This window comes from Acromyrmex echinatior, chromosome 13, assembly GCF_024713525.1.
Source record: "Acromyrmex echinatior isolate Ae372 chromosome 13, ASM2471352v2, whole genome shotgun sequence".
Lineage (NCBI taxonomy): Eukaryota > Metazoa > Arthropoda > Insecta > Hymenoptera > Formicidae > Acromyrmex > Acromyrmex echinatior.
This window is the reverse complement of record NC_141864.1, coordinates 9,092,462-9,113,801: the sequence shown is the minus strand read 5'-3', so window position 1 is coordinate 9,113,801 and position 21,340 is coordinate 9,092,462. Positions and strand designations below refer to the sequence as shown.

Sequence of the window (21,340 nt, the reverse complement as noted above, 5' to 3'; positions counted from 1 at the left end):
GGACTCTTCCAATTCTCCCGCCACGCGATTAACCGGATAGCCCGTTGCTTTCGCCGGAACGTTTCGGATGGTACGGTTTATCTGAACGATAATCGAAATAAAATTGCCTGTTGACTTTCGCGCAGAGAGATCGCGTTAATTATTAATCAGCTCAGGTACATATATGTACGTACACGTTGCATGTCTCTATTATAAACTACTATAAAAAAAACCTATTATTTGCGTCATCTCTCTCGCGCTCTTTCTCCTTCTCTGTCCTCAGATGTTTGTCGATCGAATATTTGTGAGTATTTCGCTGTTACAGCCGTTATCGCGTCCCACGTTACACATTGACGGAACTGAGAGAATTATGTGCGTAACAAGGAGGCTGCTCGCTCGTCGGTAAAAAGCAGCAATATATCACTTGAGTGGACAGGATCCAACGACGAAGTTCCTCGGATTTCTTAAAATCGTCGATTTGTGCCATGAGACGTCGTTCCTCGACCCCGAGGAAGGAGAACAGCATTCATTTCGTAGTTCCGTGTTGACAAATTTCTCTTCGAACAAGATAACCTCGCAAAGGACGGATTTTGCCGCAACTTTCTATCCCGTGTACGCTACACTCATTTCATTTCTACCTCTCTGACTGTTAATTGCTGCTGCTAATTAGCGATTGTCGTGAAACGTCATCGTGAGACATGTAAAAGATTTATTGCTTTGGTTGCATCAGTATCTAGTTTTGGTACTGTCATAGTGCAAAGTCTCGGAAAATTTATTCCAAGGTTGCAAGGGAAACAGACAATTTTATAAATAATATTGTAACCTTTTATATAAATATCTTACATAAATAATATATGTCTTTGGACAAATATCAATTAAAGTCTATTTAAACCAATAAATTTATTCACAGTTTTTCAGTACATTAATATCTTTTTAATAGGATGCCAGATTGAGTAAATTATTAAATTATTAAATTACTTATCTATTTAATTTGTGATATTACTATAGTAGTTTGAATTTATAAATTTGAAAAATTATTCCAGTACGCATTTCAAATTACATATTTAGCATATAAATTCACATAGAAATTATTTAAAAGCATTTAAAGTCCAGCTTTGACTGTAATAGGCATTAAACTCTTGTTGTGTATTCACATATGTGATCTTAATAAATCGTTTATTATTGTATTATTTATTTAAACCTTTTGACATTTCTTATAGATCATACGTAAAAAACGATTTTTTCACATGTTACTATGACAAATGAATTTATAATATTTCTTTCGGGAGAAAATTATTTGTATTAAGAAAGTTAAATGCATAACATTTTTACAAGATTTGTTAAAGACAATTGCTTATTTATAAACAGCTTTAGTTGATATCATGTTAGTGTTTAAAAAATCAAATTTAAAGTACAATATTGACTAGCAATAATATAGATGATTTTATAAATATTTGTATATTGTCATTTTAATAGATCCTCAAGTAAGATGTCATTGATCGAAGGAGTGGGCGATGAAGTCACAGATTTCTTCATCATCATGACCATACTGTTGGTAGGATGGCTTGCTTGGTGCTCGACAAGTATAGCGGATCAGCCATTGATACGTACAGTACTTATCCTGCGGGACCGAGCGCCTACGCGTATTACTTCAATAAGAGCTAATCATCAGAACACAAGTAATCTTAGTGTCCAAGATGTTAGTCGACCTCACAGGTCAGAAACAGCAGAAGAAGACACACTAGAAACAACTTCGAATAATAGTGATAGTATACAAGCAAATTGTCCAAGTGCAGCTGTAGTAGGTAAATATTTCTTTTTCTCTCTTTTGCGTAAGATATTACTTAAACTTTTAAGTATTACTCAAACCTTTTTTTTTTGTATCGTAATCATTAGATACGAGCGAATTGTCTGAAGATGTCTCGAGACCAACAGAATCTACAACGGCGGAAGAAGTACTTATTGAAGCCATGGATTCGTTCAGCAATACTGATCGATCATTGTTACAAAGAACAGTCAAGACAGATAATATTGACTCGGCATTGGACCAAACTACTAGTAGTTCATCAGAATGTATGTCAGAGGAGTCAACCTTAAGTGATAGCAGCAATGATATCACCATAAAACTGAAGTTTATAAATGATGATCAAAAAATAGTTACAGGCAGTCTTAAAGAAATGCTGGGTGATTTTAAAAGGTATTTCTAGCTTATATGCATTTCTATTGTGTTAGTAAGGTTGTAACAATTTTTACTACGTTCTCACAAAAAATAATCCAAATCTTTAATAACATTGTTTCTTATTTCATGTTTATTATGATTTGTCTTTAGATCTATTTTTTTAATAATTGAACTAGTATACATATTTTTATATTTAAAGTGAAATAGATAAATGTTTAACATGTGATAAAAGTGAAAAGAAAAGTTCTAGTGTAGTTCAATGCAACAAAATAAAATAAATCTTTTTCACTTCGCAGGAGGCACTTTCAAATAGAATTGGAAGCACGTAAAGCGGTACGGTTAGTATTCAACGGCCGCGTATTACAACCTGACACTCAAACCCTCGAACAGTGCGGCTTGTTCAACGATTGCGTGGTTCACTGTTGGGTACATCAACCGCGACCAGCTACCGTACCGTCATCTACGTTAGATAATTCATCGTCCATTTATTTCAATTCCCAGCCGTTTTCGGATCTACCTACCGATGCAGGGATAAGTTCAGTACACAACGACTGGGACTTGAGCCGGCTCCTTGTAAGCCTTCTGACGATCATCTTAGGTCTCGCGTGGTACTCGCGGTATCATTACGCTCAACTTTTCACCGCGACAACCACGCTCGCACTCTACGCGCTTACAGCAATCTTCACGGTATCTCTGTTTAGTAATTTCTTTTCTGATCAAGATAACATTCGGAACGTGGAATGATATGATGACGATGATGACGACGATTACTATGATCCCTTCTAATATGATTACTTCTAAGTTCTAATTTTAATAAAAAAAAGCACCTTAAATACAAATCGATATAATATACATTGTAACGCATATGACGTATACTATGGATTTAACGGAATCAATCAATCGGTAATCTTCGTCGAGTATTTGCTTTTAACGTAATTTAACGTTAATTAACATTCTCGAGATCAGATTTATCGTTGATGATAACGAGCTCATTATAATTTCGTGATTTTTCATCTTGGTGTTACTCTCGAAAATGTAAAACACCGATTGCGATATTTCTATTGATATATATTTCTCTGAATTATAATTAAATTCGTTACATACAAGAGGTGCATTAAGTTATCGCATAAATTCTAGTGTAGCGTTTCTTACAGAAGATTTCAAAAGAAATTTTCTTTATGGTGCATGATAGTAGATGACCTATCCATCACTTCATAATATATTATATTTAAAATATATAATATATAGATTATATGTCTATATAAAGTATATAATAAGTTGTCCTTCGTTAAATTTAAAGTAATTAAATAAAATAATAAGAGTCTAAAATAATCACGCTCGAATGTTATGTTATAATACATAATAATAATACATAATTCTGAAATAATAAATAAAGTTGCTATTTTTTCTCTCTCATGAACTCTGAAAAATGTGATATGATGACATTACTACGTTTCTTAGAAAAAATAACGCGTGACTTTTAAAATTGACTTCAATGTTTAAGAACTATTACACTTTGACAGTCATTCAAGCGTAATTATTATTATCTTTATTCGTTTTACTTCTCGTTTTTTTTTTAAGTTTCATGTGAAAGATCTTGCATATATAAATATGTTTCGTAAGAAATATCGCTTTGTGGTGTTTACGTTATAAAGTAATTAGGAAATATTCTGTACGATAAAATAAGTTTTTGTGAAACACACTTTTCTTCGCAATATATATATAAAATTCTGAAAGAATATCACTTTTCATTCAGTAAAGAAATAAAATTAATTAATAGTTTATTTCTCTAATTTTTATTGTAACTAACTTTAAATTATAAAATGAGAGAATTATATAGAAATATTTTCTACAGGTAATTACTTAGTAATTATTACTTCGTTTTTTTCTAATACTATTGTATTGTTGGTGCTGTGTGATTTGTGAACGTTTTGATCCGCCGAACTTAATATAGAACTGTTTCACATATTTTTAACGCGTTGATTGTCACGTCATCCAGAATTACATGAAATTAGTGAATTTCACGAAAAAAGCCCAAGAAGCCAAATATTTTCTTTTTGTAATTTATTTTTTACTATTAACGTCATTTGACAGGGCTTCTTTGTTATTTATATTTGAATGTTTGACGCTCTAAAAAAATGGAGAACGCTAATCATGTATTAATAAATTCATATCACGTGATGATCAACACGTTAAGTATTATGGAAATAATGCGTCTAATAATGCGTGAATTCCAGTTACCATTAGCATAAACAGAGAACTGATTTGAATGAATTTTGTACTAATAAAGGAGAAAGAAAAATTATCCGCGATCTCTAAGACATAGAGCAATCTAGAAGTCGTCTACTTGCGTTATACTTATTTGTACACGAGACATAATGCATAGAATACCAATAAATCAATCTTTTGTAAAAAAAAAAGTTAAATCACTAAATGGACATTCACGTTGAACTCTAGAACGTGCATAAAAATATAAGTTTCACCGAAAATGCTTATGGCATAAAAAGATGAGCGTGATAGAGATATATTATGGTCTCTAACTAGCGTACTATAATTTGTTAAAATTAAATTAATGATTATATTTATACATATATGTATATATATACACACATACACAATTGTTTTAAATAATGCCAATAAATGTTTATTTATTTGATACTTATTTATCATATAGTATAATTGTCCTTGTTTCTTAGTGATAAATATATATGTAAAATTTTGCATATTCTCTGTCAAGATAAATCTACGTTATCAAATTTCAATTACCTATTATTTCTTTTTATACAGTAATCATAAATCATTTTTTATATTGTTCAAAATATAAATATGATAAAAAATGTGGAAAAAACTTGAGATTAAAAATACAGTTAATTTTTTTTATTCTTTAATGTATAAAATAGCAGAACTTTCATGAAAAATATTATATTTATTTAAAATCACGTAATAAGACGTCCTGGCGTATTAATAGTTTATGTATTAAATACCAAATAAATATACCATTAAATTATAATTGCTAATATGCCTCGTAGTAAATATTTTCATTGGCAAAAGAAAAAAAAATAATTAACTAACTACACATCTTTCATTTGATCTCAACAAATACGATGTCATCTTTTTAGAAAATTACAAAGAAATAACAACATTACAAGATATAATAATGCTGATTTACTAGTTCCTGTTTTCTTTTATTTTCAATTTTACATAGAAAAAATCGCAAGTCCACGGAAATCGCTTTTCATACATTGAAAAAATATATTTAAAATTTCTATCATTTGTTTATTGATCTCACTACTTCCAACCATTGTTTATTGAACATATTTTTCTCCACTGGCGTATCATCCAGCGTTCTGATAATTTTTTCAGCATGAAGATACATATCATACGAACAGCCATATATACCAAATACCAAATCAATCTCCTGTTTCAAACGTTTATATGTGAGAGGTCCAAGTTGCGAATTATATAAGTAAATCTTATCCTTTGAGGACGCGCCATATCGTGGTTGCATATTCGAAAGTATTACGTTGACGTAGTTCGTAGAAGGTTGCGATTTCGATGACGTCGTGCTGCCTTCCTGTGTTAACGTATGATTAGTCGATGTTTTGACCAACACGAGCCTCATATCCATATCCTTGATCTTCTGCATCTCCTCAATAATGATATCGCTGTTGCGCGGCAACTCCATCATGTCTTTCTGCGGAGTCTTGGTCACGTTCTCGATAAACTCCTTATGACTGACGATGACCTTCGCCAAGTTGCTGTTCGCGTCTTTGATCTCATAATACGCGATGGCTTCGTCGGAGGGCACGAGTCGTGCTTTCTTCCGCAGCTTCTGCACTCGATTGATTACCTCACGCGCTATTCCCTCGTTGTGCATCGCCTCGTCAGCAGTAATGTCCACAAGGATTAGTATGCTTCCCTCGCTGTGAGCTTCGTACTGTTTCGATAGTTGTTCGGCGGCTGGACCAGTGAAGCTGAACATCAGACGCAAGTCTTGCTCCTCGAGTTTGTGACCCTGCACGACGATTTCTTTCGTGGAGACAAACTTCTGCAGCTGTTCGTCGGACAGCTCTTTAATGGCTTGAATTATCTGTTTGAACTCGCCCTTTAAACGAGCACCAAGTGTCTTATGATCTGGTTCTGCTCTCAGGGTCACACCATACTTCTCCTTGTCAGTAGTAACGATTAATTTTTTGATGTTGAGTTCTTCGAGTATGTACGACTTTAGTGAGACAATGTCCCTTAGTACTTTATCATCTCGATGGATCACCACGATTTCCGGCAAGGGATATTTTGTGGGAATAATTTTTCTATCGCGTACAATACGACCCAGTTGAATGACTGACTGCATATGCGACACAGCCTTCTCTATGTCTTTGTTAATCATATGATATTGCGGATGTGGTATCAATTTCCAGTGCACACTTTTGTCAAAATTTTCAAAATACTCTCTAAGTTCTTTAACGTTATGTACGTTCCACTCATTTATTTTCTTCATGAATTCTTTATGCTTCAACTTTAAAGCCTTCTCTTCATCCGTAGGCTCAGGACGAGATTCAAAATCAGACCGATTACTCGGCTGGTATTTGAATGTCTTTGTAAAATTCTCAATATACGAGCAACCATTCTTATTAAAATTCTTAGGCAAATCATCATTTGACGTTATGATGACCCATTGGTCTAATCGCATAAACATGAATTCCGTCAAGAATGGCGTGAATGGCGCGTAAGTTTGCACCATCGTGTAAATTGCTAGAAATAGAGTCGTCAATGCATTATCGCAATCCTCCAGACCGTCTTCACCTTTGATACGTTTTCTATTCATTCTCACATACCAGTTTGTGAGGTTGTCAATATACTTTATTAAATAGGGCACCACGGTGTACAATCTATATGCTTCCATCTCTTTCTTCACAAAGATCAACAGCGATTGAGTGATCGACATAATCCATCTGTCCATTATATTGTTGGAATAGGATTCTTGACCTTCGGTGATTACAAATCTGATCCCAGACTCCTGGTATTGGTCAATATTCTGCATTAAGAAACGAAATGCGTTATACCACGGCAAGAAGACGTCCTTGACGATGTCCCGGACACCCTCCTCCTTAAACTTAAGGTTCTCGGCTCTCACGACTGGCGAATTGATTAAATAAAGACGCAGAGCATCCGCCCCGTATTTGTTGACCACTTCCATGGGGTTGGGATAATTTTTCTTACGCTTCGACATCTTTTGGCCGTCAGACGCGAGTACTAGACCATTGGCCACGAGGTTTTTATACGGCGCTTTGCCAAACAGCGCGGTGGATATCACCAGAAGCGTGTAAAACCAGCCACGCGTCTGATCAATACCCTCAGCGACGAAATCTGCCGGGAAGATCTCATCAAATTCCTTGCGATCTTGATTGAATGGAAAATGGACCTGCGCGTACGGCATGGAACCGGACTCGAACCAGCAGTCGAAGACTTCAGGTATACGACGCAACGGCGGTTGTCCCGCACGTTTCGACGGTATTGTCAGATGATCGATGTTCTCGCGATGGATGTCCTCCACTTTTGCGCCCGTCAATCTTTCTAGCTCCTCCATGCTGCCCACGCACACGATCTCCTCCCTATCCTCAGAGATCCAAAGCGGTATAGGATTACCCCAATAACGATTCCTGCTGATGGCCCAGTCGCGCGCATCACGCAGCCAGTTGCCGAATCGTTTTTCCTTCACGAAATCCGGCACCCAGTAGGTCTCACTATTTGCCACCAACAACTTATTCTTGATCGCCTCCACCTTGAGGAACCAAGAGGGCACAGCTTTGTAAATAAGCGGCGTGTCTGTTCTCCAGCAGAACGGATAGCTATGCTTTATTGTGCTGTTGACAATCAGCTTCTTCTTAAGCTGCAAATATTTTATTATCTCTTTGTCTGCATCTTTGACATACTTGCCGAGAAAGTCGTGAACCGGCTCCGTGAAACAACCGCAACTATCCACGGGGCATACAATCTCTTGATCCTTGCATATGATGCCGGCCTCTAGGCAACATCGAAAATCATCCTCTCCGAAATACGGGGCTTGATGGACGATGCCGGTTCCAGTTTCTGCTGTGACGTAAGTGTCATTCAGGACTCTGAAAGCACCTTTCTCTTTATGATGCAAAAAATATGGAAACAATGGTTCATATGCCTTTCCTTTCAGGTCTGTGCCCTTTATCCTGTCTATTATAATATAAGGACCCTTAAGGATTTGCAATTGAGCCTCCAATATGATATAAATGTCACTAGTCTTCTCATTTTTTACCTTCACATATTCAAAAGTAGGATTGACACATAATGCCAAATTACTAGGTAGCGTCCAAGGAGTGGTGGTCCAGGCCAATAGAGACACCCCTGGTTCATCCAGTAGAGGAAAAACTATGACGACCGATGGATCCACTACATCCTTATAATTTTGACCTGCCTCAAAGTTGGACAGTGGCGTGTTACAGGCAGTAGAATAAGGCATTACCTTGATACCTTCATAGATGAGGCCCTTGTGGTATAGCTGCTTGAATATCCACCAGATGGACTCCATATACCATGGATACATGGTTTTGTAGTCATTTTCAAAGTCAATCCACCGTCCCATCCGGTCGACGATCTCCTGCCATTCCTTGGAATATCTCATCACGATTTTACGACACTCTTCATTGTACGCTTTGATACCCATCTTGGCGACATCATCTGGCCCTTTGATGCCTAATTTCTTGTCAATCTCATTCTCCACGGGAAGACCGTGGCAGTCCCAGCCAAATCGACGCTCCACATGATAGCCGCTTTGATATGCGTACCTCGTCACAATGTCCTTTATAGTACCAGCGAGGATATGGCCATAATGCGGAAGGCCGGTGGCAAAAGGTGGCCCGTCATAGAATGAATACTTTGGCCATTCTTTCCTAGTAGATAAATTCATGCATTCCAAATATACACAGTGAGCCGTCCATAGTTTTAATATGTTCGCTTCCTGCTCGGCGAAATTGATGGTCTCCGGAATACTCAATTTTGTGAAACGTAGTAACTCTTCCCTATTCATAAAAGAATAGTTTCTGACGATATGAGTCATCTTTGATACAACGTTCCGTACCGGCTGGAGGAATCGTGGCTCACACGAGGAGCTGACGCAATTCGGCACAACCTTGTCGCTAACCTAACAATGTGTCTTATTATTATTATTATTTATTGGCCTTTCACATTCATAAGGAGATAATACGGTTAGATTACGTTACAAAAGTTCGTCAAATAACTTTTTAAATATTAAACTTATCTTTAAACAGGAGAATCAAGTTAATAATAGTTAAGTTCAGCACAGTTTTTCAGCAGACTCGACAATTGAGTGAGTATTCGCTGCTATTGATATATTCTTCTAGATCTAATATTCTGATTGGATGATCTAAAAGAATATACCAATAACAATGAGTTCTCACTTCCTGTTGAGTCTATTGAATATCCCTTAACGCGGGCACCAACTTCCTAGGAATTTACATGCGCACGCGTAAACGTGTGATTGAAGATTCCGTACACACTAGGCCTGTTCGCATTGCATGAAATCCCCAAATATTGTTGCACTTAAAATGAGATAGATATATATTTGGCTTTGAAAAGACAGAAAGCGAAGATACCGAATGCAAAAAGTGTGAGCAACGCGAACAAACCTATGGATTAGCTATCAGAAAGAAAAATCTTCAGACAGCGAAAAATCTCTATCCAGGGACCAATTAGCACACTTGAAATACTTGTCAGTACACGTGAATAAATCGAGAACACGTGCCAAAGCTAACCTCAAGAACATAATCTTGCATCTGGGAAAAATGCAAAAAAATGATATATTAGGTATAGTAAAAAGAAATCCATTATTCTTACTACACCTAATATTAATATGAGTTTTACTTTAATTTACATAATTATTATTTAACAGATAACCTGTGTATTTTAAAGAATGCATTTCCGAAAATTCATACAAGATAGTAGGAAAATTTATGGTGGGAATTTCAAAATAATTTTTCCCCTTTAGACATTTTTTTCAGTATTCTAAATATGAATAGAATTTTTTTTTTTAATGTTATTGTATTAACATGATTTATATGTTTTCATATATACTTACAATTAAACATTAAAATATTGTTAAAGTAATTATACAATATTTATTAATATACAATATTTGGTATTATAAAGCAAATCTTTTCACACTCTCTTGATCTTCGCTGATTTAAATACTGTAATATATTAATGTAACATGGCAGTTATATTCTAATAATTAAGTAACAAATGCCAATCTTAGAGATAAAGGTAAGTAATACTTTAAAAAGAGCGAGAGATTTATACCCGTTTCAACCAATGTAAATTAATTTTAATCTTAGTTCAACTCACTCATTTTTTTCTAATTCTTAAAACTAGAAAAAGATGAAGAATAAGTTAAATCAAGATTAAAGTTAATCTATTTGATGGAATTAATGTTTGATATACATAGTATCAAAAAATGATAGTAGTAAAAACCTTTATATATCTAATTCTTAAATATCAACTATTAATTTCTTTGGACTACAGGAATGTTTCGTTCGTTCGTTCAACTATAAAATTCGTTCAAAATCTTACAGAAATTATGTGGAAGCTACATATGCATATGTATAACATAGAAAATAAAGATATTTACAATATTTTGTCATTTTAAATAGATATATATCATAAATATATCACTTGATATAAGTTTGACTAGATATCGAAATATGTAATGCAAATTCACGATTGATGCATGACATGCTGTACCCTTTGTTGGCGCTGACCGCCAACATATATCACTTGTCTCGGCTCATCCGGATGAATGAGCTCGTCCGTGTGTTTCCACTGCCATTTTTTTTCGCTCTCTTTCACGCGTCTATGATCAATGTAACTGATAACGCAACTCGCCGGTATCCATATAACGGCAGTGATGATTATCACAGCACCTACTATATTATCTTTCAGAAAGCGCATAACTTTGTTGATGTTTATATCCTCAATAATGTCCCAAAATCGTTCTACTACGTCCTGAATTGTTTTCTCACAAACACCCTAAAAAGGTATATGCTTGTAATATATTAGACAACAGAAATTTTATCAAATTAATTACTATGATATATCTTACTTTGTTGCAAAAACCTTGAATGCACGGTGTCCCATCGGGTAAAATGTCTTGCTGGTCTATTGGAAAGCACGTCTCGTTCAAATTCATTCTACAGCATCTCTTACACGCATCAGCAACTATTAATAATGATTATATCAATATGATTATATCTTTCAGTACAAAATTAATTATATAACGTAAGATATCAATTCTAAAAACACTTAGTCTTTTGACTTTCTCTCAATAATCATAAAGATATCTTTATAGAATAATATACAAATTTTTAATTTTGAAATCAGAATAAAATATAATACAAGATTAAAAATTTTAAAAATAGCAATTGGTTTTTCATTAATTGCACAATTAATAAGCATTTTCTCAAATCAACAGTAAAATTGTAGAAATAAATTATATTAAATATTAATAATTAAAGAAAAACAAGAATTACTTTTCTTTCTGATATGAAAAAATGATGAATTAACATAATGAAATATTTCCATTTACATTTGTAGGTGTCCAGTATTTAAAATAAAGTACGTACTAGTATCGCACATGCAGCTTTGTAAATTTTGAGTCTCGCAGTATGGTACGCATTTGCCTAGACGGCATTGACCACGTTCGAGACAATCAGTGCCGTCTTTCATGGGCGGAGATCTCGGGCATTCGCTAGACGCACCAGTGCAGCGCGATTCCTGTTCGCAAGTAGCATATTGCGCATCACGGCATTTTACGCCCGCAGGCATATATGCGCAACCCTGGCAGCAAGGAGAGTTTTTGTCACTGTTGGAAGAAACAAAACGAGCGCCATTAAATAATGTTGAATATAGCCTAAGGATTTTTATTGTAAAAAGTGAAAGAAAAAATAGATACGTAGGTATGATTCTAGATGGCTTACCTGCAAACTGCTCCTTGATTACTTCGAAGCTTACAGTTTTTGTCGCAACACGAGTCATTGTCTTCTGTTCCCAAGAGACCTGCGTCGCATTCCTCGTCGCCCTCGACTCTCAAATTACCACAGAATGATTCTTCTGGCTCTGAGAAACAGCGTCCAGATTTAGCTTGCAGGACCTTCCTGATGGATCGTAAACTACATGGAGAAAATCTCTAGGAAAAAAAACGTAAATCTATAAAAAAAGTGCAAAAAATAAATTTAAATATAAACATAGTAAGATAAAATATTGATTCCTTATTTAAAAAATAATTAAGATAATGATTCGTGATAGGAACTACAATATGAATCAAGCATATACTCCACCTTGTTATTTACATCATAGCCACTAACACTGTAGGTATACATTAAGTAAGATCCACCTTGACTTGCACTTGGACTGCATTCCTACACACAATAATATCATTAAAATTAAATTTTAGTTTTAAGAATTATGAAAAAAGAAAAGTTTGTGAAATAAAGATATTAGTATAAAAACACATTTTAAAACTTAATATATATAAGATTTTATATGTTTTTAACAAAAACTTCCTTTGTGACTCATGACTCTTTTTTTTCTTTACTGTTTAAATTCTTAGGTTTATTATATGAATTATTTAATGTTAATTTCATCAAGTCTCAGAAATAACTTGCAATATATAGAGATATTTAAATTATAACTCACTGAGATATCCGGATCATGCTCGGAACCCCAATTATGACCGAATTCATGTGCTGTAACCAAATCGGCTTCTCTTGTAATCACTCTCTGTCCATAATGATTTCTACTGGAACTCAGTCCCGAGTTCAGATATAATGTATATCCGTTTTTGAAATATTCTACAGAATATCAATTTTTTTATTCAATTATGAGATCCAATATCATAAAAACATCACTACATATTGTATATAATATTAGAGTAATATAACACAAAGAATACAAATTGTTTTTAATGTACCTGGTGTGCAAATACCGCCCACCGAATTTCTACGAGGAGATCCTACATAGGCTAATCCGAGGATACCACCTTCGAATTTGAGATCAGTAAACAAGTGAGCCAAGCAGAAATCTTTATGGCTATATTCTCGACTGAACACCTGTATTAATTAATATATAATATCATGAAAAAATGATAATTAATTTCAATGTTGCGTTGTTAAATTAACAATGTTAATTTAACAAGCCAATTATATTAAAAAATTGATTGATAATTAAAGCAATTAATTTTAAAGATATTATTCTTCAAGCTGCATGTAATAACCTCGAGCAATGTACGGACGTCCCATTTCTCGCGAACCATATTGTAATGTGTTTCACCACCTCTTACTCGTGTCGGTTCACTGTGAACGACGATCTTTTTAATAACAAAACCCATTCCTTTGAAACCATCTTCCTCTTGATGCTCTTGCCACAAAGTGTCATTGTAAATCTTATGTACTCTATCAATCAAACTTATCTGTGGAATAAGTTAATATATTATAAATAAATATATTATAATTGCATACCGTTACGCTTACCAGATAATTAATTGTAGTTTTTGTACTGCTGGCGCCCATTTCTTGGTAAAACCGATAATCGGCGACTAGTAGTAATGGGCATCTTGTTTTTGTTGGTGTATATTCGTAAGTCTCTGTTTGCCTTTTTACCCTACTACTGCTATTATCCGTTTCTGTATCATCCTCCTCAGAATTGTCATTTAAAGTATAATCTGTGGCAAAAAATAATATCAATGTTGAGAATAATAGAAAAGGCAAAATACATTATATGTTATTTTATAAAAAAAATTGTATATTATCTATATTTATAAATAGAATCATACTTATATCTTCTTTAACATAACCACAGGTCTTTGGAGTTCCATGTGTATGACCTTCTCCATCTTGATAATGCTCCCAACTGAGTTTGACATCGGAAGATTTATAAATAATCATCGTTTGATTATCTAAATGAGAAAGATGCCTCCAGGATGGCTAAAACATAAATTCATTTCTTGATTATAGATAACAGACAATCTGTTCAAATAATCAAGTGTGACAAAAATATGATAGTAAATTATGTAATTAAAAAATTAGATAATTTGTAATTATCTAATAAAATGCAATTGTCTCAAACTTTTTAAAATTAATTTTTTTAAGCTTTAATTAATTCGTTGTTTCTTATTGTCTACTCGGATAATTTACAACCATATCACAAACTTTTAGGTATTATTTGGCTTGGCAGATATACTTACTTCAATATGGAAGGTTTCATCCAAGATTGTTATACTACCTGTCATGATACCATCATCAATATGCATCTGAGCATGAGACTCAATTTCTCCAAACACTCGGCCGTGATAAAAATTATCATGATCTATGGAATAATACTATGAAATATGCTTATTTGCTGCTTTGTCAAATTATACCATACCTAAATGTACGGTTTTCTCCTTTCCATCAGCATTGACTTCATATGCCTTGAAATTGGAATGTATAACTTCTCTTCTAGGTGTTAAAATTAATCGAAAATGGCTGTAGTTGGAAAAGATTAAAAGAACATTAATAAAATGGAGAGAATATCTCTTGTAATATATTAAATAATGTAATAATTAAATATCTTACCGCCCATGTGAATGAAATTCTAATTCACTTATTCTGTTATATGGATGATAGCTATGGTGAATACCCCGTTTTAAAATCCTATGTTGAAAGTGAGTACTATGAATTGTTTCATAATATTTCAAGCTTCTGTGAAGTCCATCTAATAATGTTTTAATAATATTAGATAAAAGAACAACTGATATAATTGCACAAGTCGATTTGCAATAATAACAAAGCCAATTTTCTCAATAAAATCACAATTTCGTAAAATTATTTTAGTAAGATATTAAAACCGATTATGTATTTTTTAATCATAAATAAATAAACATTAAATATATTTTATCAAGATTTAGTTAAAAAAAAGTTATTAAATCTTTTAATATAATTACAGAAGAAATAAGATTTTGAAGAAAAAGTATTTAGTTCTGCTTATTTAAACTGAAAGGATGTCCTTTTCAATGGAGATAGAAAAGATAGAAAAGATTCGACGCATACAGATTTTTTCCTCAACTTTAAATGAGGGATTTCAATTTTTTCGTGCTGATCGCGAATCAACTTGTGGGGTGCTAGTTAAAAAAATGACAGTATAATTGGGATAAGTTTAACTTACAAATACTTTGAAGAGTAAGAAAAGTGCAGTAGATAAATAGAACGTTTCGTTTTTCCATTGTCAGTGAAAGGAATTAACAATGGAATGTAAATAGAAAAGCACAACTTTCTCTTGTTTTTTTTTAATGTTTACAACCTTATTAACAATAATCCACGACGTCGTATCACAATTTTGTGAGCACTTTGGACACAATTTATGGCATAATAACGTGAATGAGAAGCGCAAAATTGTATTATGACAAATCATCAAAGTATCGTTTCTTTATTTACATTTGTCATGATGACAACGGATGATAATCAACACGCAACATAGGTTATGTTCTGTCATAACTCCGATTTTCCACCATGACTCCGATCTTCGATAGAGAGTCGAGTGAGCGAATAAAACGATCCTCATTCGAGTTTCTCGATTTCTGAAACCGCCGTCGAGATACTTAAAGTTTTTAAATTTGAGTGATTGAGTAAGAAATTAATGATATAATACTAATTTTGTGATTTATTAGTTTTATAAATATGCATATATACATATAAAACTCAATAATATTCGATTTTTATTTAAAAATGTGATTTTAATGATATTGTCCGAGTTTGATTATCAATTAATATTTAAATAATACACATTATTAAATTCGTGATTTTTATTATATAAATGCTTTATAAATAAATATGTTTATAAATAAATAAATAACTTATAATGTATATAATATATATTTTATATATTGCCGCAAAAATTACAATTTTTTTTCTACAGTTACCATTTCTATTAATAATTAAACTAGAACAATAACATAAAAATTGCAGCTTTCAATAAAAATCGAGTATTATTGAGTTTTAAATATACACGTTTACGAAACATCAGGATATAAATCATATACTAATAAATCATTAAAAAATTAGTACTATATTATCAGTTTCTTACTTTTAATTATTTAAATTTTTACACGGACTTTTATTTTAAACTTTTCACGAAAAAAAACTAGGATGACCGATCTCAAGTTTATCCATAGTTAATGCCATGACTGTCCATACAAAAGTTTAGCGCGAAAATCGAAACGCATGCGCAAACAATGCACTGCGCAGCTCAGCTCGGCGCAACCGTTGATGCGAAAGTTTTATCAGAAATGATCAGAAATGAGATATTCGTGCATTACATCATATTGCATTCAATTTTCTTGGCTGTTTCCCGCGCATTTGTTGACGCGTCCTGGATGTAAACTTATGTAAAGGTACGCTGATTTCGAATATTTTTGAAGAATATTAGTGCACATCATTCGCACGTTGAAAGTCGTGTTATTATCAGTAACCGAAAATCTTCGACGTGCTCGATAGAATTGCTTTTTCGAATTCACCGGTTTGTTTAGGTTAGTGTGTATGAAAAATACTTTTTCCAATTTCTTCTTTAACATTTATGTAATTAACTGTCACAACAAATTCGATCATTTGCACTAAGTACTTCAAATTTATATTAAAAACGAAGTTTATATTAAGATCCGTTATATATGAAATTAGCGAAGCTATATGTAAAAGCATATTAAGCATTTTAAACAATAAAATATTCAGTAATGATATCATTACGTTATTCAAAGGAATATGTATATATTATTTTTAAATATGTATATATTATTGTTAAAGTTGATTATGCTATTGCATTTATTTTTTATAAAGCTATTACCTTTTTAAGTCTTATTACATAGGATTAAGTTATTTGTGTTCTGTGTATTTCTTTTCTTTGAAATACTGAGAAGACCAAGTAATTATAACATTTATCTATAATTTCTTCAACACACAATCTTAAAAATATCTTCTGAACATGTTAAAATTGTGAAAATTGCACTTGTGAAAATTACTTAATTTTTGTATATTTATGAAGGTGATGAAAATTAACGAGTCATCATATGTAATAAAAGATCCTATAATAATAGAAACACTAAAGACTGGAAAATCATTATGTGTACTAAGAATTAAATGTACACTAATTCAATGTAATGCAAATGACTGAATTTATCAATGTTTGTTAATCTTATGCCTCAAAATTTGATAAATACATGTCATAAAATTTTAAAAGTGAATTCTCTTTAATTTTTCATCATCTGTATATTTTCATCTTATCAATAATAGTGATTTTAATCTTTTTGCTGTCAGAGTTAATTTAATTTAGATTTACTTGAGAAATCTTGATGTTATTCTGATCTTAAAATATTTATTTCAGATTGAAACTTTAGAGAGTTATTAGACAATGGATAGCACTCTAGGAAAGTTACTTTGTACTCCGCGGCGGGCACAGAAATGTCTCTTTGCACCGTTCAGTGATAAGTCTGCTAAAAAGAGCGTTTCTCAAGATTCAGAGCATATTAGAGATGACAAGTTCTCAGAAGATGAATCAGATTTAGGACCCATGTCACCTTTGGCTCTTACTGATCGAAGTCCAAGTATCAGTGATCAGAGTTCCTCAGGCAGAGAATTTGTATCTCCACTCGCAACACCTGAAAAGTCAATCATCTTCAATACATCTGTGTCCTGGGATCGTTTAAGATTCAGCACAGAGGAACGCATGTCACCCTTTAAGTCACTCAAAAAGGTCACCAGAGAGGCTAGAAATTCACCAAGATGTAAAATGTTCTCTGCTAGCCGCTTTCAAAAATCGTTGCCATCCACTCCAAGGGAACTGATGGGTCAGTTGACACCACAACGCTCGAAGACAAACATGGAACAGATGAACGGAATAGTACCAGAGACACCTCAGCGAAGCTTCGCCACAGAAATACAGAATCAAAGTATCACAGAAACACCTCGAAAGGGCAGAACTCCTGAGAGTAAGCAAACAACGCCGTTGAGTTCTGTAAGCAAAACGGTTCCGTTGCCAAAGTTGCATAGACGAAAGTCTTTTAGCACGATTGAAACAAGCGTGGATTTCTCGCCTGAGCAGAAAGAGAACACATTAAAGAGGCGTGCGCGCGAGCAGTCGGGGCCGAAACCAACGAAACTGTTTAAGGGAGACGACGACTTCGTGCCTAAAGCGAGAGCATCATTGTTTCAGGAGAGGAAACACGAATACAGTAGCCTAAAGGATTTCTCATTAAGTACGAAAACATTTTACAGTGGTAACATGAAGTCCGAGCGGCCTTTCAGCAGTTACAAGAGCAGCGACATTAAAAGGAGACGAAGTTTACCTTCACAAAACAATAGTAAACGTTCATCGACGAAGAAGCGGAGATTTGGTAAGATAAACGCTGGTGTAGGCCATGGAATCAAAAAGCCGAAGCCTAAGATGAATACAGAAACATTAAAGAATGAGGGACAGCATATTGCGCAGAGTCTCACAGCTTCAAGAAAGAGTCCGCCTGTAGAAAAAACTCAACCGATGGAGGCAAACATGATTGCGGAAAGGGCTCCGTCGCCAACAATCGATGAGAATAAGCGATTTTTTAAAACCAACAGGACGATCAGATCAAATCAGGCAGCTACGATAACGGTGAATGATAAGATTAAGTTGAAGGTCGCGGGTGGTAAAATTGAATTAAAAGAGAATCAGAAACGCGTTCCATTCACGAATGCACATAAGCAAAAGCTGAAAACCGTGAACGTCTCTCTAGATGCCACTGATCTAACCGTTGACGAACCGGAAGTTGAAGCTACATTGCATCAAGACAAAGTTAATGATCTCCTGAGAATTCTAGAGGATGACTGGGCAAACGATGAGTACGATACGATGACATCATTGACTCATATAGCGAATGCGTTTTCTCCATTACAATCGACAACGATGTTGTCGAAAGATACAATTATGTCTCCAGCTACCGAGCTTAGCAACATGACTTCGACAATGAACATTACGGACGCTGCTCCTTTGAATAACTTTGGAAATCTTTCACTTGAGAACGCTAATAATAGTAATAATAATAATAATAATAATGAAAAGGAAACCGAAAAAGAAATCGAAGAGGATACCGAAAAAAGATATTTTCCGTTATTTACCAAAGGATATTCTGTACCTGACAATATTTTTGAGTACGTTCGTGAGTTATAAATTTCGAATCTTACATTTATCTATAATATTTTGACTTGCGCAAAATTATATCTTTTTGCTCTTCTATCATATTAATTTTATATATTATTCTGTTATCATATGTTAATTTCTTAATATTTTAATCTCATTTATATAATTTATATTTTTTAGTATACGATTGTCTTTTTGAAAAAATATTTTAAGTCGTGCAAAGATAATTTCAAAAATTCTTTAAATTTGTTTTAACGAGATGCATATTTTAACTTCTGTTTTAGAGAGACAAGTAATGCTAAAATTACAAAAGCAACAAAAAAAAATATGCAATGGCAGATATCCGCGAAAGGTGGTGGTGCAGAAGATCAGTATCAGCTAGACGCTGGTCAAAAACGTTTCGGCGCCACTCAGTGTCCGGAATGTAATGTTGTGTACCAAGTGGGCGATGCTGAGGATGAAAACTCTCACTTGAATTATCACAATAGCGTACGAACTTTAAAATTCAATGTACGTTACATTTGTGTCTGTAAAGTAAATACTATATTTCACTACAGATACTATATTTAAATATTTTTGTTACGCATATTTCAGGGTTGGAAGAACGAACGTGTTATATTGGAAGATCCTTTTACCTCCAGCAGAATAATCTTGATTGAGCCACATGACCCCAAGCAACATTGGAAGAAAGTGTTGGAAATTTTGGCCGTTGTAGATAGGGATTTGGGACTGGCAGACATGAATATTTCGGATTATCAGAACAAAAAGGCAAGTATATGCTATCTTATTATTTTTACCGTACAAACATTTATGTTTTACAAATACATTATTTTTATCGCATACCATCGAATTTAATAAGAAACAATTTGATAAAAATGCATTTTTTGCAGATTTTCTTGTATATACGAGAGAAAAATGTTCTCGGAGTATTGGTGTCAGAACACATAAAAACAGCGTTTCGCATGATTCCTGAACTAATTGAACTTAACTGTTGCACCGCAGAGAGTACACCTACGAAATGTGGCATAAACGTCGTCTGGACTGCGATGAGTCATCGCAAACGGGGTATAGCCACTAAACTTGTCGATACTTTGAGGTAAATTGCACATTAACATATACATGTCGACTTTCTTCGAAGAAGTCTTGCATTGTTCAAAATATCTCTTCTCGTTTTAGAGCCAAATTTTTCTATGGTTACGTGATGTCGTTGGACGATATAGCGTTCTCAATACCGACTCCGAGTGGTAAAATCTTCGCTGAGAAATACACGAGAACGAAAAACTTCAAAGTTTACAACTGAATCCACTTTACTTAAGCTCCAACATTCGTTCTTTCTAAATGGTTGCGTCTGTTTGCATTGTTAGCGAAATAGCTACTTTTAATACATTATACATCTTATTTTATCATATTTTATCTTGATAGTTATGTATTTTTGTGAAACTTTTACTTAGATGTTGATACAAATGAAACAGAGGTTTCTTGAATTTTATGAATCAATTTGAATGAATTTGTTTTTTTTTTTATTTGAAGTGCTATATTTTATTATAATTTCAAATCTAACGCAATACTTTTTTTTATAATAAATTTGATATATCAGAAGATATAAAATCGATTGACTAATACATACAAAATTACTTTTAGAAAAAGTTAAGTTACAATTAAAATTATTATGTTCTCATAACACATTTTTAGTGATGCCATCTCTGATGAAATATATATTCTTGCTACTCATTTGCGTATTTTTTATGTAACATATGAATAATATATTTATTTGTGTTATATATCTAAAATAATCTGTGTTGTGGATCAAAAAATAAATATGAATTGACTAATTTTAAGAAAAAAAATATTTTCATTAACCTCGAATATCGTAAACATAAACAATCTTTTGAACAAATATAAAATATGGTGTGTAGAGAAAGAACTTACATGAGAAACAAA

At 33.4% G+C, this 21,340-nt stretch overlaps 4 protein-coding genes across 9 annotated transcripts; 2 read left to right on the top strand and 2 right to left on the bottom strand.

The window, feature by feature from the left end:
• The first annotated feature begins 47 nt into the window (after positions 1-47).
• Positions 48-4,820, top strand: LOC105143103 (transmembrane and ubiquitin-like domain-containing protein 2). Of its 5 annotated transcripts, none has more exons than XM_011051129.2 (5): positions 48-155; positions 305-591; positions 1,456-1,784; positions 1,876-2,176; positions 2,455-4,820. In XM_011051129.2, the coding sequence occupies exons 3-5, from the start codon at positions 1,469-1,471 to the stop codon at positions 2,900-2,902; spliced, it is 1,065 nt and encodes a 354-aa protein (XP_011049431.1). In that variant the 5' UTR covers positions 48-155; positions 305-591; positions 1,456-1,468; the 3' UTR covers positions 2,903-4,820. The 5 variants fall into 5 exon arrangements, with proteins under 5 accessions (XP_011049431.1, XP_087268567.1, XP_011049430.1 ...); XM_087412441.1 differs by having other exon boundaries at positions 56-70; XM_011051128.2 differs by having other exon boundaries at positions 56-165.
• A 502-nt stretch (positions 4,821-5,322) lies between these two features.
• IleRS (Isoleucyl-tRNA synthetase) lies at positions 5,323-9,556 on the bottom strand. The gene has a single exon (XM_011051126.2). The coding sequence runs from the start codon at positions 9,246-9,248 to the stop codon at positions 5,427-5,429; it is 3,822 nt and encodes a 1,273-aa protein (XP_011049428.2). The 5' UTR covers positions 9,249-9,556; the 3' UTR covers positions 5,323-5,426.
• Positions 9,557-10,303: 747 nt separating this feature from the next.
• Tace (ADAM 17-like protease Tace) lies at positions 10,304-15,784 on the bottom strand. Its single transcript, XM_011051124.2, has 14 exons — positions 15,404-15,784; positions 14,815-14,953; positions 14,624-14,724; positions 14,445-14,566; positions 14,034-14,184; positions 13,732-13,922; positions 13,476-13,670; positions 13,173-13,311; positions 12,899-13,053; positions 12,541-12,621; positions 12,181-12,389; positions 11,827-12,065; positions 11,307-11,422; positions 10,304-11,233 (listed from the first exon to the last, which is right to left on the bottom strand). Exons 1-14 carry the CDS (start codon positions 15,459-15,461, stop codon positions 10,922-10,924), a joined length of 2,208 nt encoding a protein of 735 aa, XP_011049426.1. The 5' UTR covers positions 15,462-15,784; the 3' UTR covers positions 10,304-10,921.
• A 684-nt stretch (positions 15,785-16,468) lies between these two features.
• On the top strand, positions 16,469-21,246 carry eco (Establishment of cohesion). 2 transcript variants are annotated; one of them, XM_011051121.2, is made up of 6 exons: positions 16,469-16,628; positions 17,612-19,410; positions 19,684-19,909; positions 19,994-20,167; positions 20,290-20,495; positions 20,576-21,246. In XM_011051121.2, the coding sequence occupies exons 2-6, from the start codon at positions 17,639-17,641 to the stop codon at positions 20,697-20,699; spliced, it is 2,502 nt and encodes an 833-aa protein (XP_011049423.1). In that variant the 5' UTR covers positions 16,469-16,628; positions 17,612-17,638; the 3' UTR covers positions 20,700-21,246. The 2 variants fall into 2 exon arrangements, with proteins under 2 accessions (XP_011049423.1, XP_011049424.1); XM_011051122.2 differs by having other exon boundaries at positions 16,625-16,763.
• The last annotated feature ends 94 nt before the right edge of the window (positions 21,247-21,340 follow it).

Coding starts and splice junctions, on each gene's coding strand:
- LOC105143103 (XM_011051129.2), top strand. CDS start 1,469: ATGTCATTGATCGAAGGAGTGGGCGATGAAGTCACAGATTTCTTCATC. Junction 1,785..1,875: donor TCCAAGTGCAGCTGTAGTAG/GTAAATATTTCT, acceptor CGTAATCATTAG/ATACGAGCGAATTGTCTGAA. Junction 2,177..2,454: donor ATGCTGGGTGATTTTAAAAG/GTATTTCTAGCT, acceptor TTCACTTCGCAG/GAGGCACTTTCAAATAGAAT.
- IleRS (XM_011051126.2), bottom strand. CDS start 9,248: ATGACTCATATCGTCAGAAACTATTCTTTTATGAATAGGGAAGAGTTA.
- Tace (XM_011051124.2), bottom strand. CDS start 15,461: ATGGAAAAACGAAACGTTCTATTTATCTACTGCACTTTTCTTACTCTT. Junction 13,923..14,033: donor TTATGTTAAAGAAGATATAA/GTATGATTCTAT, acceptor TTTTTGCCACAG/ATTATACTTTAAATGACAAT. Junction 13,671..13,731: donor AAACTACAATTAATTATCTG/GTAAGCGTAACG, acceptor CTTATTCCACAG/ATAAGTTTGATTGATAGAGT.
- eco (XM_011051121.2), top strand. CDS start 17,639: ATGGATAGCACTCTAGGAAAGTTACTTTGTACTCCGCGGCGGGCACAG. Junction 19,411..19,683: donor GTACCTGACAATATTTTTGA/GTACGTTCGTGA, acceptor CTTCTGTTTTAG/AGAGACAAGTAATGCTAAAA. Junction 20,496..20,575: donor AAACTTGTCGATACTTTGAG/GTAAATTGCACA, acceptor TTCTCGTTTTAG/AGCCAAATTTTTCTATGGTT.